Genomic DNA, 17,046 nt, shown 5'->3' with positions numbered 1-17,046 from the left:
CTGTCAGACTTGTTCTGTGACTTTCTCCCATCTAATCATGAGCTTGCATTTCCATGAGAACTTTCCAGTTGCTTTTTATTAACTTGAACGTAATGAATGAAATGAATGTAATTCCTTCTGCAGCCAGTAGATGTTGCCAAAACTTCTTGGGAAAGAGATTTATTTAAAACAAACCTTTTTTTGGAAACATGAGATGCCAAACTAAAGGTGCTCAAGAGCATATCAACGAAGCCATATAATTCATAATATAATTCCTTTAATAATCACAATGAAACTTGATAGCTTTAGAAATAATTGTATATACAAGACACTGACCATTCTGTGGAACATTCCAGGATAAAAGCAGTCGACTTGAGCCTCAGAAAACAAACATAGTGCACCATTAAATAGAGCGATTTATTTATTCTTTTGATGTTGTTTTTGGAAATGAATGACTGTGACGCTTCATCCATAAGGTCAATAGGCCAACACATTTTGCTAGCAAAGATTTATGTCAAAAACATTTGATGCATAATGCTGTTCTCATTACCTTGAAATCGATTAGTGGTCAAATAACAAAATTGGCAAATGTTTTCATAATTGCTAAACTTTTCTCAACAGGGTCTGAATGCCGTGTGTTTGTGTTACTTACCCCGTGTGCAGGATATGACACCCAGCCCCAGTCTCCAGTGTAGGTGGTCGTGTCCAGCAGATTCACTGTGGAGAAACACACGTGTCATTAACTGTTATCTACACCTTTTACCCCCACCTCCCCAAAAAACCCTACAGTGTCCCCTATACACACAAATGTACACTCGGCCGGCATGACAGGTGTGACTAATGAGGGGGCATAGTTGTCAGGACAACCCAGAACAACCTGTCAGTTTCTGGGACATCTTGTTGACCCGGGACACCCACTCACCTTTACTCTGGGACCACCCACAGTCACTTACATGAGAGTGGCAGAAAAGTAACCCCAATCCACAATGCAATTACAAACAAACAAGAGGGAATATTTTTGCATTTAATGTCGTGAAGATGAGTCTTGTTTTAGACAAGCGCATGCACATTGCTCAATAGATGGGCCTTTAACTGCTACAGCACACCTCAGCCATTATGTTGACCTAACTTTAATTATATTCAGTTTAAGAGTGGCAGAACGGCAGAAGTTAGCTAGAAAGTCGCCCACGTCGACTAACCAAGGTTGGCAATTTGATATCTCCTTCTGGCAGAGGCAATACATTACCACATCATCAAGCCTTTAGTGTCTAAGTAAAATGGTGCATGAATGTGAAATGTGTCATGAGCGCTTGTGAGCGCCTGTGGTTATAGAAAAGCACTACACTACATACATAACATGACTATTAATCATATATGAGAATACATCATAAGCAATCATAATTGAAAGATGCTCTTCAGGTATAGCGAAGAGTATAAGTATTAAATCATCTATATCAAGAGATTGCTTTCTGTTTATGCACTTTTCTTCCACCAGCTAATGACTGAACAAACTGCATTTGCTGCTTGTAAATCTCCGCTGGTTGCTCTAAATAAACCATGATAATTACAGAGCCTTGGGAGATGACTTAAGTTAAACTCGGAGGCCTTCAAATAAGGCTAACAACCCGAAGTCTAGCAGACACCTGTGTGGGCCATTTGGTCAACACAAATGCTGCCTAAAATCACTGATGTAGCACTACTCTTTATTAAACTAGGTAATTTAGCTCATTGGTGGCCTCCAAAAGCTCCAGTCAGCAAAATGGAAAATAATGAGCTTTAAGAAGGTGCGTGCAGCAGGCATGGAAAAGTTTCTTTAGATCTACCCGGCTTTCATCAGTATTAGTCCCTCAAAACACGTTTAACCAATAAAAACAGAGATTAACATTAACATTAATAGCAATCGCGTAAATGATCCCACAACTATATGTGAATATGCATAGATGCACATTGTTTTATCAACAGCAGGCCATTTTAATTGTGTGATTTAAAGTGGGAAGACCAAATATTCAATATGAAGAAGTGATTGTAAAACAACCAGCACACCACTGCATAGAGCTATAACCTCTCCATCGCTTTCACTCCACCAGGACTTTCAAAGTTCTTTTAAAAAACATACTCTCCCTTAATGACATTGCAGTGTGTTTTTTTCCTTTCAAAATAAGCTTATCCGCATAATCTTCTATAGTTATTCTCTCAAGTGCTAAGCGGAATTCAAAGATCATGCCACTTTTCATCACTTCAGTGCCCTACAACATCACCACTAATAAGATGGGAGTACTTTTCCACTAAACTGTCACCAGCTGGTGCAGGGTGAGGTGGTCATTCTTATGCTGCCTCTCACACAAACAGTGGCGGGTCGTAATTAGCCTTGTGTGTGTCTGCTACTGATTTGGGCCAGGGGAGGGGCACAGGAGGCCAGTGGGTCAGGACACTGAGACAGATGGCAATGCCACCACCGCCCCCCGTTCCATCCATCTCTGTGTGTCCCTCCTGCCCAGCCAGTGCCACACTGTTCTGGGGAGAGGAGCCAGGAGCAGCCAGACACTCGGCCAAGAGCACTGCAGAAAAGCTACAAAATAATGCAGATAGGAAATGAGATAAGGTAAATTTGCTTCCAACACTGATGCTTAATGAAAAGTTTCCAATAAATCACTCAGGACTGTTTTCATTGCACAAAACAAACTTTGCACTTGAACCCGAACGACTTGGAGATTATTAAATCATCGCACTATCAAATCTTGCATTTTGACATAATGGAAAGCAAGTATGGGTGATACGCGAACAGAAACAAATCTTAATACAAAACAACCTTTGTTGTTCTATGTTAAATTGGAATGAAACCACGCTGGTGTTGAAATAAATAAAATTACTTTACGTAAATATTTTCAGCAGTGGACAAAGCAATATCCTGGCAACAAAAAAAAGAGCTTAGATTTGTTTTTGTTTGTTTTTTCTTCAATCCAACATCTGAAAAGAAAAAGCTAAAAGTACATTATTTTCCAGTTATTATCCTAAACCACACAAGGACACTGCCAAAATCCTTTCACCCATCAACATCTTTTCAATATCCCTCCATCCCACCACGACCCAGCGGCCACTCTCTATAACCCAGGTCACAAATGGATGCCTCTGCTGTGCTCCACTGTCTGGCCCTCAGCAGCCCACCACCAAAGTGACATAATGAAAGCAGCATTCAGGTGCAAGTGGATTTAATAATTCTCCTCCTCACCAGGGAATGATGCGCTGCTACACCGTTATTATTAAAAAAGTAGACAAATACATCCCTTGTCTAAAATGTACGATCACACAACATGCCATGTGTATTAGCAATGAAGATTTGCCAGTCCATCCCTGTGGTATTAATTTAATTTGCACTCAAAAGAGAAATCCCAGTGTCTTTGTAAGCTGCGGGAGTCATTCACCTAATTTGCCCATGTGGTCTAAGTGATGACTCACAGTACACAGTGTTTTCAATTAAGGCTGTAGTTTGAATTTGACAGCACACACACAGATAACTCAGGATGAAAAACGTCCGGCATAAAATCAACCGAACCTGTTGGTTACCTCAGTTTCTTGTCTTATGCCGCAAAGTAAATATTCAGCCCTGAAAACCTTTATTCTTCAACAGTTTGGACAACAGTTTGTTTGACTCCTCTCATCCATCACCTGCTGCTGGTTAAACATGGTCCTTCCAATGCTTTTGGAGAGAGGCTCTGACCCAATCATCCAGCCAGCACAATGTGATCCCCTAGTCACTTCCATGATCAACTTCCATCGTGTTCATAAAGGATAATGAGAATATTTACAACTCCAGATTGGTGAACTGGAGCTTTAACTCACATGACAGTTTGTTACACCAGGGGTTCCCAATTTTTTCCAGCCGGTACCCCGAAAATTATTGTGCAACTGATCCAGGACCCCACTGCCAACTTAAATTGCCTGTGATCATTTCAAATTACAAAACCATCAGATTTAGTTGTGTTTATTTGAGTGGCTTTATTAAAGGCGCAATGGACGATTTTTCGGCGATTTGAGAACGTAGGCGGAAGTGCGCATGCGCACTCCCCCATGTGGACTGATACAACGGATACAACACAAACGTGCGTTTGTTTATTAGCGTGACGGATCGCATCGCATCTCTCGTCCCCCGTAGATTCCGTCAGCTCGAACAGTCTTTCTCCGTCTTCATTTTGTCCCGTACACTGAGGGAACTATATTATGATAGATCAATGCGCTTAGACACGCTGAAACGTGCTGCTCGTTGGCACACGGCTGCAGGTGAGCGGTAGGTGCGTTTTATGATTGATACGTGGCAGGACTAATCGGCAGTCCACGCCACGAGGAAATAAGACTCAGATTTGGGCCAAAAAAATCGTCCATTCAACCTTTAAGTAATTTGACATAATTTCACTAAAATATACAGTTTTAATGAAAAATACACTAAATAGAGTGTCATAATAAAATCAACATCATCCAAGTCCTCTCGCGATCCCCAGCTTATGCCTCGAGGCCCCCCGAGGGGTCCCAACCGCCACATTCCCACTCGAGTCTGGCTGATTCTGTCCTGGACTTTGGGGACTGAGTGCAGTCGCTGGCCGTGAATGTATTCTTACACATAATTCTATCCCCCATTTGTTTCTTAGTCCTGAAATAATCCCTTGCACATTGAATAGAATATGATTCAAGATTGTGAAGTTGTTGCTGTAGTGAAAATCCCACTGATGCAAACGTTAACTGGAGTTCATGAAGTACAGCGATGTGTTCATGTAAAGCACCTCAGGCATTCAAGGGCACCAGAAAAGATCACTATTGCAAAAAACAATTCCACTCACTTATGACGCAAGCCAAAACATCTGGTTCAACAAGATAAAAATTGTTTTGTTGTTTTTTTACATGTAAAATTCCACTTAAATAAACAAACTTTAATATCATCTCAGGGAAAATGGAAGGTTTCTTTTTCACTTGTCTCACTCAACAGTGCAGACCTTTTTTTTTTTTTTAGGACAAATGACCTCAGATTGTGCTTGTTTCCATTTCACATCATTCACTTTATAAGAGACCATTACCAACTGGTCACAATATTCCACCAATCTCAGCTTGGCCCCGTGCACCTTTACTTCACCACATGCCCTAGAAATGAAAAAGCTGCTCCAGGACGGACCGCTTGCTTTTGTGGCACGTCTCATATTTCCCATGTTGCCGTTCACTGCGCCTCCACCATTACACCCCATACACTCAATCTGACCAGAGGTTCAGTGACATGGGGGCCTGCGGCGTGGCTACTACTCACATCTCCTATACGTATTAAACGGCATGTTCATACAGAGAGAGGCGAGTGTGTCAAAACTAGAAGGAAGAATTATGGGCCATTTGCATGCGTGCCTGCAGGACAACGAGGTGGGAGATATAACAAACATGGATAATATTGCAATTGTGGTTTTGGAGAGATGCAAAATAAGAATATTGTATATTATCTACGATTAAAACAGAAAAATTACTTAAAAAGAGAAAAAAAAGTGATATGTCTGCTTTTTTGTCAGGCGGTGCAAAAGGGTGCATTGCAACCTTGTTTAATTGTGTTTGCACCCTCATTTCAGGCACATAAAATAATGACACTTAGTGGACAAGTATTGTCTTAGCATCCCTTTGAAACTCAGATGCACCTCAGTCACTTTGGTCTGGACCCAGGCCTACCCTTTGTGGTTAAGTGTACGATTCATTGATGTTTTGTGCAATACTTGAACTTCAGCCAAGACATTTACAGGCACATTTAAGCACATTCCCGATGCATTGCTAAAATATTATATATACTAAAAAAAAAATATATATATAGCAAAAAAATGTTTTTGTCAATATCCCCTACTCATAAAGCAGCATTTAAACAGACAAATAGTTCACATGGAATCAATAAAAATAAGAGGCAATGTTATGTTTTATGTATTAGTCGGTGTAATCCTCATTGTTATCCATCATAGAAAACAAAAGGTTTTGTTTAGTTTTACAAATCAAGAGATCTGAAAGTAATTTTCAATCAGAGGTGCTGGTCTGAGAAACTCTGCCCTCAGGGAGGGGTTTCGCCTGAAACTAACCAATCGAGCAGTCAATCAACCTTTATTTATAAAGCCCTTTACAATACGCAGTGACCAAAGTGCTTCCCAATAAAAATCATGGAAACTATGGATTTGTTTTCCAGTTAACTTGTTGTAGGCCAGTACATTCCTAATTCTTATCTGTGTTTATCATTTAAATACTTTTGTACACCTTTGCGTTAAAGTAAAAGTGCTCTTTTAGCAATATTTTCATTATCCATCCATCCATTTTCTACCGCTTGTTCCCTTTCGGCGTCGCGGGTACGCGGTAGGCGGGGTACACCCTGGACAGTGGCCAACTCGTCGCAGGGCCAACACAGAGACATAGACATTACAGACAGTTCACTCTCACATTCATTCACTAGGGCCAATTTAGAGTCACCAATTTTACCTAACACATGCATGTTTTTGGACGGTGGGAGGGAAGCCGGAGAACCTGGAGAGAACCCACGGTAACACGGGGAGGACATGCAGACTCCACCCAGAGAGATCATGTGATCTGGTCTGGGAATCGAACCCATGATCTCCTTCTTGGGAGGCAAGAGCGCTAACCGCCTTTGCCACCGTGCACCCAATATTTTCAGAATGATTTTCTAAAATGCCAATCAAATGCAACTTATTCTACTCTTACACTAAGCCATTGCAAGAATAGAACAAACACATACACAGAAAAGAAGAGAAGAGAAAGGAAACTAAATAAAATGGCGATATTATGGCACTATTATTTATACTCAAAAGTGAAGTATCAGTATTGTGGGCTTCCATCTCATACTCATGGAAACAATATCTAAAAATGTTCAAAATGAGTTGTGGAAAAATGCATCAGTGGCGAGGGTCTTTCCACCCCAAAAGACACAGTCATACATTTGAACAAGGAATAGGGCCATTATTCTCCAGAAAGTGTCACACAAACCCTATGTCTGCATTCAAATACTCAGACAGCAATCAAAAATGTGCACTGGCGCGATGGGGACAAGACTGACATGGGTTGCATTAATTTTGGCACAGATCTTGCACTGATGGAAGAAAAGATAACACATAAAGGAAATGAAGATAAAGGAAATCTAATTAGACTGGACCTCTTTAAGCCGATGCAGGTAACAAAAGTCCTAAAACATATTAATCATGTGTGCTATACAGTATAAGCGACTCATTACATCTCGTAACAACATGGCTGTGACTCCCGTAAGCCTCGTTTCCACTGACCCGCTCCCAGACCGGTTCCCTTTGGAGGGTTTTGGGACGCTTCTGTTAATGGCGCAATGCGTTTCCATGGCTCTCAGGGGTCTGCTACGTGAGCCGCTGACGTCACCAAAACATTAACACCTTTTCTTATTAAATAAAACACCTGAAAGATTCTTCATCCTCATAAAGTCGATCTCAGCGATTACGTTTACTAATTCCAAGTTTGTGGTGCTTTGAGATGTGGCTAAAGCTAAAGTTAACAACACACAATGTCTGGTTTATTGCTACCTTTTTTGCATTTATGTAACTTCACTGCGCCTCTACACCACGTTTTCACATTTTCGTGTAAGAAACATTACGCACTGGAAATATAAGATTTTGGGTGCTGATGAATAGGAAAAAGCTGATGCTAACATGCACTATCTTCGTTTTGCTCTATCCTCTCAACAAATAAAGTTATCGGAATTGGAAATACAGTACGGCAGTTTGTCAGCAATACAGCGTTTGGGGAGGAATTTTTATTTTCTATTCATATCCATTTTTCCGTTTCATTCTCACTTGCAAGTCTGCGTTCTCTTTTGTTCTAGCTTGTCCAATATCTTGCCTTAAAGCGAGCCAGCACCCTATGGGAGCCAGCACCTCGCTCAGCCCCCTTCGGACCCCTCAACCGGGCCGGTGCGGTTCACTTTTGCACGGTAGAAACACCACGGACAACCTCAATCGAAACACGCCTTTATTGAAAACATTCCTGCAACAGTGTCTGCTTTTGTCCTCCAAATTATCTTCCACTTTTCTTTGCGTTATCATTTGGCAAAACATCCATTACTGTACACAAGTGTCGGACCACACGAGACACCATTGTACATGCATTCTCAAAGTCTGCCGACAGCCGTCACAAACGCTCGCTGTAGCGTTATTGTGCCCATGGACTTTTTAAACACTTGATGCATATGTGTCTACACTCCAGCCAGACTGTGCCGGCTGACAGCTGCGTAATTATCTCATCAACACCTCTCTTCCTCTAACAAGCATCCTCTCCTGTCGCCGCCCGTGGAGCTCGTCTCATCAACGCCACGACCGTAACTAGTGATAAAAGCGTTGGTGAAGATAGGAGGACTTCTAACACGAGACCCCACTTCTTGCGACAGCCATCTTCTTTCTTCGCTACTTTACATACGCCTTGCAAACATACAATTCCCCACTCACCCATTACAGGAGCAAGTAAATTACCCACTCTCAATAAACAGTCTTTTCTCATTCAAGGAGGCAACAGAACCAATGTGAAATGACTCACGATAATCACCAGGGTGTTCCACTCTCATCCCCGCACATGCTCATTTGTATTCAACACTTTTGGAGGGAGTTGATTTAAGGAGGTGTGCCTGAGCAAAGTGAGGTGTGTGAAATGAAAGGTGCAAGAGAATTAAGGGTTTTCATTTACTTGATTTGATTCGCAAATTGTTTATTTAGTGGCTCTAAAATGGGATTTAGGGAGTTGGATTCAGGAATGAGCTGCAAGAGTGAAAGGACACATGCCACATTTGTATAAGATCAGATCAGAAAATTCGTTTTTTTGTTTGGTAAATAGTTGAATAGTAGATATTAACCCATCAACTGTTTTTACTCAAGGTGTAAATTGTGTTGTCACATTGTAGATTCTCTGTTGTTCAGTAGTAGAATCAAATGCACCCCCACAGAATCCACTGTAAAGTTTCAGGTTGTGAGAAGTGCAAAGCTTCAGACAAAGTCACACAATCAGTGCGTGAAGCGTACCCCTCCCTTTAGCTCCTCTTTCACAGATCACTAGCTCCTCATCGGGGACAGTCTGTGCCCCCTCCCGACCCACCTCTGAGGAATACTTCAGCCTCTCAGCACACCAATTCTCTCAGTACGACAACAGGTAAACCACACGGCACACAGACTATTCACATTCAGCCCTATGTAGATATGTGGGACAACAATACAACAAATAAAAACAAGTTATTGAACAAATGTACATACCTCCGTAACATAGATGAAGGTGTTTTAAGGCTTGAGAGTTATCACAGAGATAGGAAGGGCGTATAGGGACAAACTAAGATCATTTTAAAGGTACGCTATGTTTGGTTTGGTGGTGTTACTTGCTTTGTGTAACATACTAGACGATTAAACATCTCCATGAAGAAAAGATGGTGTCAGACCTAAAAATGTATATAGTGCACCTTTAAAACTACAATTCAGAATTTATTTGATACATTCATCATATCTGTCATAACTAGTTGAAAAATGTATTTGTTATTATTATGATTATTCTGATAGTGCAGTGACACTTTCAGAAGATGCTGGGCTAAAACAATATAGACGTGTCAGACAACTTGATCATTTGAGCATCCAGTCACTGCTTTTTCCTTGGCCACACACTTTCTTCTCAATTGCTGTGTTATTGTCTATTTACAAAAGTGCTCCTTAAAATGGTGTCAGAACAGACATATTAATGAAGTGTTTATCGTTGTACCTTTCCTTTAACAGCTGCAGGAGCAAATGTTGAATTTGTTTGCGTTTGCCTCCACAGCAAGTATTTCAGGCTGTGAAAATGGGACAGGATGAAATGAATTACCGTGAGTGTGTGTTCTTAGTAAAGCAGAGTCACACACGGCGCATTCAAGTGGTTCACTGATGGCTCTCAAAGTGGAGCTTTGAACAGAGCCAACCGATCTATTAGACTGTACAGACAATGCGTGCAAGAGTATGATTAATTACTACCATTAAACACAACCTTAGCAAAGCATTTATTGTTGTGAAATGTCTGACTTGGCACCAGGAAGCTGCACGGGTCTGTTTAGGCTCTGAACAGGCAGCAGTTCAAAACGGCCACATGCAAAAAGAGCTGTTATGTGATAATCTTTAAATGCCATAATACCTCTCTGTTCATTGCTTATCGATGCCGAGTTGTACGATTATCCACTAATAAATGTCAGTTGTCCCAAATTGCACTATGCATAATGTTGGCATGTTCTGGTGGATATCGGAAGACCACAAGCGGAACAGGTCAAATTCAAAGGACAAAAGGGACACATCATTTTTGTCGTCTTTATTATTCAAAAGGCTTCTAAAAATGTCAGGTAAGCAATCTTCAAATGCATATGAACTACACAGCATAACCGCAAATGCATCTGTACTCGCATTGCCACATTTGTTAACATTGGTCTGCACTCTTCATCTTCTCTGCCTACGGAAGTCAAACTAAATAAAGCATAAAGCAATACCATTTATATTAGTTTTGGGGTTCCTGTAATCTAAATGGCATTCGGACTAACTAGCATCTGCATCTGGTCACTGATGTAATAAAGCGGTAACAATTTTACCCACGTTCTCTGTTCTGTTCCTTCCATGTTTGTTGCAACAGTGGCCTATTTTCCCCACAGGGATCATTAGAGAGCTGCCTCCTTACCTCTCTACCTACACTAACCTCCTCACTGTCTCATCTCCTACAAAGTCTCCCTCAACTTGTTCTCCCTTGGGCCTTTGGTCTCCTCGTCTGTCCCACTGAAGTGCATAAGCAGCCTGTCCTTGGTGCAGAGAAAGCAGAAGGACGTTTCATCTTACCTCTCAACACAGATCATTTTTTCTGTAGGAGACAAGAATTAGATTTTCAAGTTGCATTTCTCCCTCGAAAAATAGATTTTTATCTCAAGGGACTTGGTAAAATAAAGGTAAAATAAATAAAAAGTGGTAAACACTGGCAAATAACAATACTCACACTCATTGCACTGCAGCTTAAAGATGGCTTAATGTGTATGAGGTAAAGAAAATTGCTGAGGATAGCATTTATTTGGGGAGGAATAAAACAAACTCACTCCAAAACAAAACTTTTCTTCCAAGTGTAAGAAGCCCGGACTTCCACTTCTCACAAGAGCCAAACACTATCAGCTGCACAACTCCACTCTGTCATCTGCATTCACACTCCTCTGTTCACTCATCTTCTCCCCTGCTCATGCTCACCTCTCCTCTTTACCGGCTCTATAAATAGCCATGCGTCTATACCCTTCTGAGTGCAGTCCCATGGGAGCTAGGGGAGGCTTCAGCACCACTGTAGCCAGCAATTCACACCGTTCTCTTGGGATAAGAAGAGGCTCGCCAGTCGCCACAGCTCCTCCACCCTCCATCATGCAGCCTGGCAGTCATACACCGCCATACGGAGCGCCTGCTAAAATAAGATATAAGAGTTTGTTCCCAATCAGCTGTCACCACTCCACTGCCCACTCGCTTTGACCTCATGGTCGTCTGATTTTAGAGGAAGGCTCAAATTGGGCCTGTTTACTGTGTACGGCATATTTTATTTTCTGCCCAGAAAAGCAGTGAAAACGGTGCTTATAATATGTTTCCATAATTGTTTTAGAAGGTTTGTGGTTGACAATGATGCATGTAAAGAGGATAACACAAGGATAACCTTCAAAAGTCCTTACAACAACATTTGCTAAAACATACATATTTTTTCCATTGATTTGTTGTGAAAACACTTGTGATGCTGTAGTTCATGTAATGTACTTGTGTACTTGCATTGCTCAAAGCCCAAATATACATAACTTTTGAGCCAAAAAAATAATGTAACTAAAATAGAATGTTTTGTCATTGTTGTTGTTTACTGTTTATTGCACAGAATTGTTTTTTAAATGCATCCCAACTGTGAGAGTGCTTGAATCTCCACAAATCTGACTCTTAGCTCCTCCCGTTTTTTTCCCACAGAAATGTTGCTCATTTGGCAATAATATCCCACAGTATGGGAAAATAATTATTATAATGCTATCTCCGTGTAGAATGTCCAGAAGTATGGTTTTATCTTTCTATTTCTATGGAATCATGCAGCTGTTTTAAGCTGTTTTAAGTTTTAAGCTGTCATGTATAAGCCCATGGGCCAAAAAAGAAAATAAATAAATGTGCAAGTGTAAAACAATGGAACAGAATCACTGCAAATACAGATATCCTATAATATTAGTCCCTATTCAATATGTGTCAGAATATTAGATGTGACGACATTCCAGGTCCATGTTGACAGATGTTCTCATTTTGAGTGAAGATCTAAAGGATGTGGATTGTCTCAGTGTCTCTTTGGCTCCCTACGGCAACAACAAAGTCAACACAACTATTAGGATTCAGTTTGACGCTCATCTCTTGTGTCTACCATCTGACAAATTCAAATCAAACACGCACAAAACAGGTAAATAGCTCATCACAGCATTCAATAAACATGTAAAACAGTCAAATTACACATAATAGAGTTGTTGCATGCAGGCATCAAAACTAGCACTCATTTCCCTCTGGTTTTGAAAGAGGGGCTTTTGAGAGTAATTCAAGCAATATGCCACGCAAAATCATATAAAGCAACACACACGTCTAAATGTGGTCATGTCAGAAATATCAAGAAGTATAATTTAGTAGATCTGAACAAAGGAACAAGTCCACTGAAGAAATTAACCTCTATGAAACTAAACAGCTTGTCTGCCAACCCAAATGTCCGTGTTACCACTCCGAAAATGCTATAATTGTGTCTTTGGGCAAGGCACTTAAGTATAAACTACTGCAGTGCAACCGCTACAGCAGGCCTCCGGGACCATAACTACGGTATATACAATATGCATGAATAAATAAAACAGTTAATACTATACGTATACTTGTAAATTGTGGCAAGAACTGAAAGAGTTGAGCAAATCAAAAATGTGACTTGAGGACCTTGGACATGTGCTTTTATGCAGCCTGGATGTGTCTGGAGTGCAACACCTGCTGGACACGATGAGGACCACGGCTATAGCGGCTAACAAAGTATGCCTCAGATTATCGATTTGTGATAGAGAGTTCAGGCAGAGGTTAGTTGTATCCACTGGAAGAGAAAGAATAGTCAAGACGACAGTGATATTTTATCAATAAGAAGCGGGCAGTAGCCTTGAGATCTTTGGGATGTTTTGGCACACACCCAGCTCAACCCCAGCCCCCCCCACTGCCTCTGCTCTTGAATAAATAAACGTCTTTATCTATTCCCCGACTCTTTTCACCCGCAGGCCTCCACACAGCCAAGCCTCAAACAGCATGTACGTATCTCTCTCGCACTCCCGACAACTCAATCATCGCACTGAGCTGACAGAAAAAAACTCTGATCATCCTGAGCTTATGTCAATAGAAATAATCAGGGCCAAGCTACAATTCTAACTTCAGAACTTGTGACATAGGGGGAAGAAAAGAAAAAAACAAACAAATACATTTTCTGTCATTTGTAATTAATATCTATAGGGTCACTTAAAGATAAAACTAATAATATTCATGCAAAGAGCAACTTGGTTTGATTGTTTTGAAATCAGAGGCTTAAATGTGATCCACAAATGCAGAAACAAAACAGAATCAAATGATCATATAACACTCTATTATATATATATATTTGCTTTAAAAACAAAACAAAAAAACAGATCATTATTATTCAGGTGTGTCTAAAGTTATCAAATGCAAGCCTCAGTAATAAATCTATGTTAATACCTTGGGCTGTTTGAAGTGTTGATTAGTGGCCTTAAAAAAATCAATGAGGAGTCTAAACCAAGAGGGTAAACAGCCTGTGATCTCATCCTAAGCTGCATTTAGATAGTGTTGGGCCAGACCGGGCATCTGCAGTGAAAAACATAGTATCCAGTTGGTTTCCTCTTATAAACACATTCGCTTAAAAGAAAAAGCTAGAGGGACTAAGGGTGTGATGGCAGCGAAAGACCAAGAGTAACACACAGACTAAGGTGAGATAACTCTATGAATCAAAGCATATGCTCCTTCTCCATGTGATGACAAGCTGCTGAGTGGATGTGTTCGTTTTGCCCACAGGAGCTCATGTCACAGATCCAGAGACCCGCCTCCTCTTCCTCTGTCATCGGTGCAGCTTCAGCCGTGGGCCTCTTCGGGATAAACATGCTTTGTTCGCCATCCACCAACAGCCCATAAGGATTCAGCTCAGAACCGCTAAACGTGCAAAGTGAACTGCGCACAACGAGAGGCCCGTCATCGCTTACATAAACATGTCAAATCTCATCAGTTCTAACAGTTAAAGTATGTATATATATATATGTATGTGTGAGTCTGATAAAGTGTATCAGACTCATGAGTAAAAAGGGAACCAGAAGAGCAATCGGGCTAAAAATATGATTGTATGTTCACACAATCATGCAACAAATTATTTTCTACCCCAGATAAATACTTCCTTTTACTATAGCCAAGATTAGTTATCGGCCACAGCAGCAAGCTAAATATCAGATAAAGGTATCAGCAAAGTATTGATCCCCATAGAGACCCTACTCCAGATCTTGAGCCAGGTTTTGTCAGGACCACTTGCACACGCTATCCCAGCATGCACCACCAAACTCCACACTGGCAGGGATGGCGGTAGGAAATTTGCTATGAAAAAAACGGCGTCGGAAGCAATGATCAAACTTTATTGGAGTTTCAGAGGTTGTGAATTATTTTTGCTCACTGGGATGTATGAAGGATCAAGCACAGAAGAAAGACTTTTACCAGATTGACAAAGCTCCAGATTGATGAGCTAAAAGCATTTCTGCAACTAAACGAGCCAGTAGTGAGTCAAGCCTCACATTAACTAAGCTACAAATGTTTCGGCATTAATTTGGGTTTTCATTTGGGGGAAAGACCATTGTACCATTATCATTGTCTCATAAAACGTTTTAAAATCTTTATTAAGATTGTGTATTGGTGATTGTAATTGTTATTAATCTATAAATTAAGAGAGAGAGAGAGTAGTTTAAAGATAATATATTCAATTCAATTTGATTAGATAATTTTCATTGAACATTATTTTTTTCTAAAGCTAAATTTCTCTCTTAATTTTATGTGAGGTCCTGTGCTATTTGGGTTAGTTATACGTACAAGGACGTATATTATTGTCTTGCATAATACACAGCTCAAATCATCAACTGTGCCGCCGAGAGGAGACGTTCTTCTGGAGAGGTTAAGAGGTCAGAGCGCGCAACAACTCTTTTCAGGTTTCATTTAGCTGCTGTAAACGCCGGTGTCCTCCCTACACACAGTCTAAATACCTCTGTTTCCTGAACTGAGACAAGGCAAAGGCTTCGCGCTGATGCAAGACTCTGAAACTTAAGTATTACAAACCTTTTTTCCCCAAATTCTTTTCATATGATTTATTCACCTCACCTTTTCTTCCATGTGCACCAGTCCTTATGTATAGGCTGGATATTATACTTGTTATGCCACCTAGAGACTAACGGCTCACGATTACCAGAATAATACCATCCCCGTCGAGTGTAATAGAGGAAACGTGCATGGCTGTCTGCGTGCATGGGAATACGTGTTTTCATCACATGAGCAATGACTTCTGTACAGCCTATTCCACATATTAATTGCATAAGCTTGGTGATAAATGGGCAGATTAGTGGCACTAAAATGCATTATTTGCTCATGGAAACATGGCCAAGAGTAGATCCATCAACACAGATCCAAATCACTTTAAAGATCACTGTGTCATGCATGGTCTGGGCTTACCTGTCCCATTAACACCTCGTTGTGGTGCCGCGGCAGAATAATTGCAGAGCAGTGGTTTTGGCAAATGTTACCACAAAGGCACAAAACGCGCCACATAAAGATGACATTGGTAAAGCTGGAGTACCTGATTTTCAAACCACGAAAGTAAATCTGTCTCACTAGTTCTTAGCTCTCACAAACCGTTTAGCGCATTGTTGATAACACATGGATTCATTTAGCTACGTGAACAGTTTTAGAAGGGCTTTTTTCAGAGGGTGAAATGAAACTGGGGTGGACCATCCAAGCTCGTACTTCCAGCTTGCAGACAGCGTGCAGTGGGCTCATTTTTGTCACACAATCTTGCTATTACAACATACTCTGGGGGAAAAACACAATTTTAACAAAATATGTAAATAACGTTACCTGAGGTTCTCTAAACGATATGTTGCAACTGAATGTTTAAATTGCAAACGTTGCCCAGACTTGTTGTAATATTGTTGGTATCAAAGCAGTCGTTATACATTTTAATTCAATAGGACAAACCTTTTGCCTTTTTAACCATATTTATGTTTGGATGTCACATCACATACACGTCGTGAAACTCAAACTACCTTGTGGAAACAAAAGGCTCTCTTATGAAAGATACTATTTTAAAATGTCTAGACTGCTTCATTCAAACAGCTAGTGATATTGACCTCAAAGTGAGCAGGGCATGGATGAATCTCATGTGCCGGTAAGTAGGACCTATAGAGCAATGCAGAGAGTTCAGACCTGAACACAACAGCATTGAAACTTGCATACAATTGCTCAGTGAAAAGTTCAGGTGCAACAGTTAATGCCTGATGTACACTGACTCCGGTCCAGGTGCAGTTCAGTTCAGGTCAACTTGAAAAGTGTTTTAAATCAATATATCCTGTAACACTGACAGCTGAGCACTGCGGTTCTGTGCGGTGAATATCAAAAAACTTACATAACAATAAACAGAAAGGTGTAAACATGTCTTTAACTATTTAGTATTAGGTGATGTTTAATGATCAAAGTTAAATCACAAAATCAGTGATATCTACCGTATTTTCTGGACTATAAGTCGCACCGGAGTGTGTGTGTGTGTGTGTGTGCTTTTTACTATAAACGATACACGACACAAACAACATTCACAACATGATTTGATTTTCAAAATATTGTTCACCCCTAATATCACCCCAACATTTATAAATATTTAAAAACTAAATTGGAATTATATTCTTAAAACTCTCAGGATTAACTTACAAAATTGTTATAGCCGTTGGAA

The 17,046-nt window shown here is 40.5% G+C and overlaps 1 protein-coding gene across 3 annotated transcripts in view; it reads right to left on the bottom strand.

Annotated features, from left to right (window-relative positions):
- epha8 (eph receptor A8) overlaps positions 1–17,046 on the bottom strand; it is a 91,363-nt gene that overhangs the window by 66,794 nt on the left and 7,523 nt on the right. For all 3 annotated transcript variants that reach the window (XM_072452010.1, XM_072452012.1, XM_072452011.1), the window contains exon 2: positions 632–696. In XM_072452010.1, coding sequence (XP_072308111.1) covers positions 632–696 — 65 coding nt within the window. The remainder of the gene's footprint in view (positions 1–631; positions 697–17,046) is intronic.

The sequence above is a fragment of the Eucyclogobius newberryi genome, unplaced genomic scaffold (genome assembly GCF_026437365.1).
Source record: "Eucyclogobius newberryi isolate DKJ021-1_F unplaced genomic scaffold, fEucNew1.0.hap1 SCAF_19, whole genome shotgun sequence".
In the NCBI taxonomy this organism is placed as follows: Eukaryota; Metazoa; Chordata; class Actinopteri; order Gobiiformes; family Gobiidae; genus Eucyclogobius; species Eucyclogobius newberryi.
Note: the sequence above shows the minus strand (reverse complement) of the source record. Positions and strands in the feature narration are given on the sequence as shown.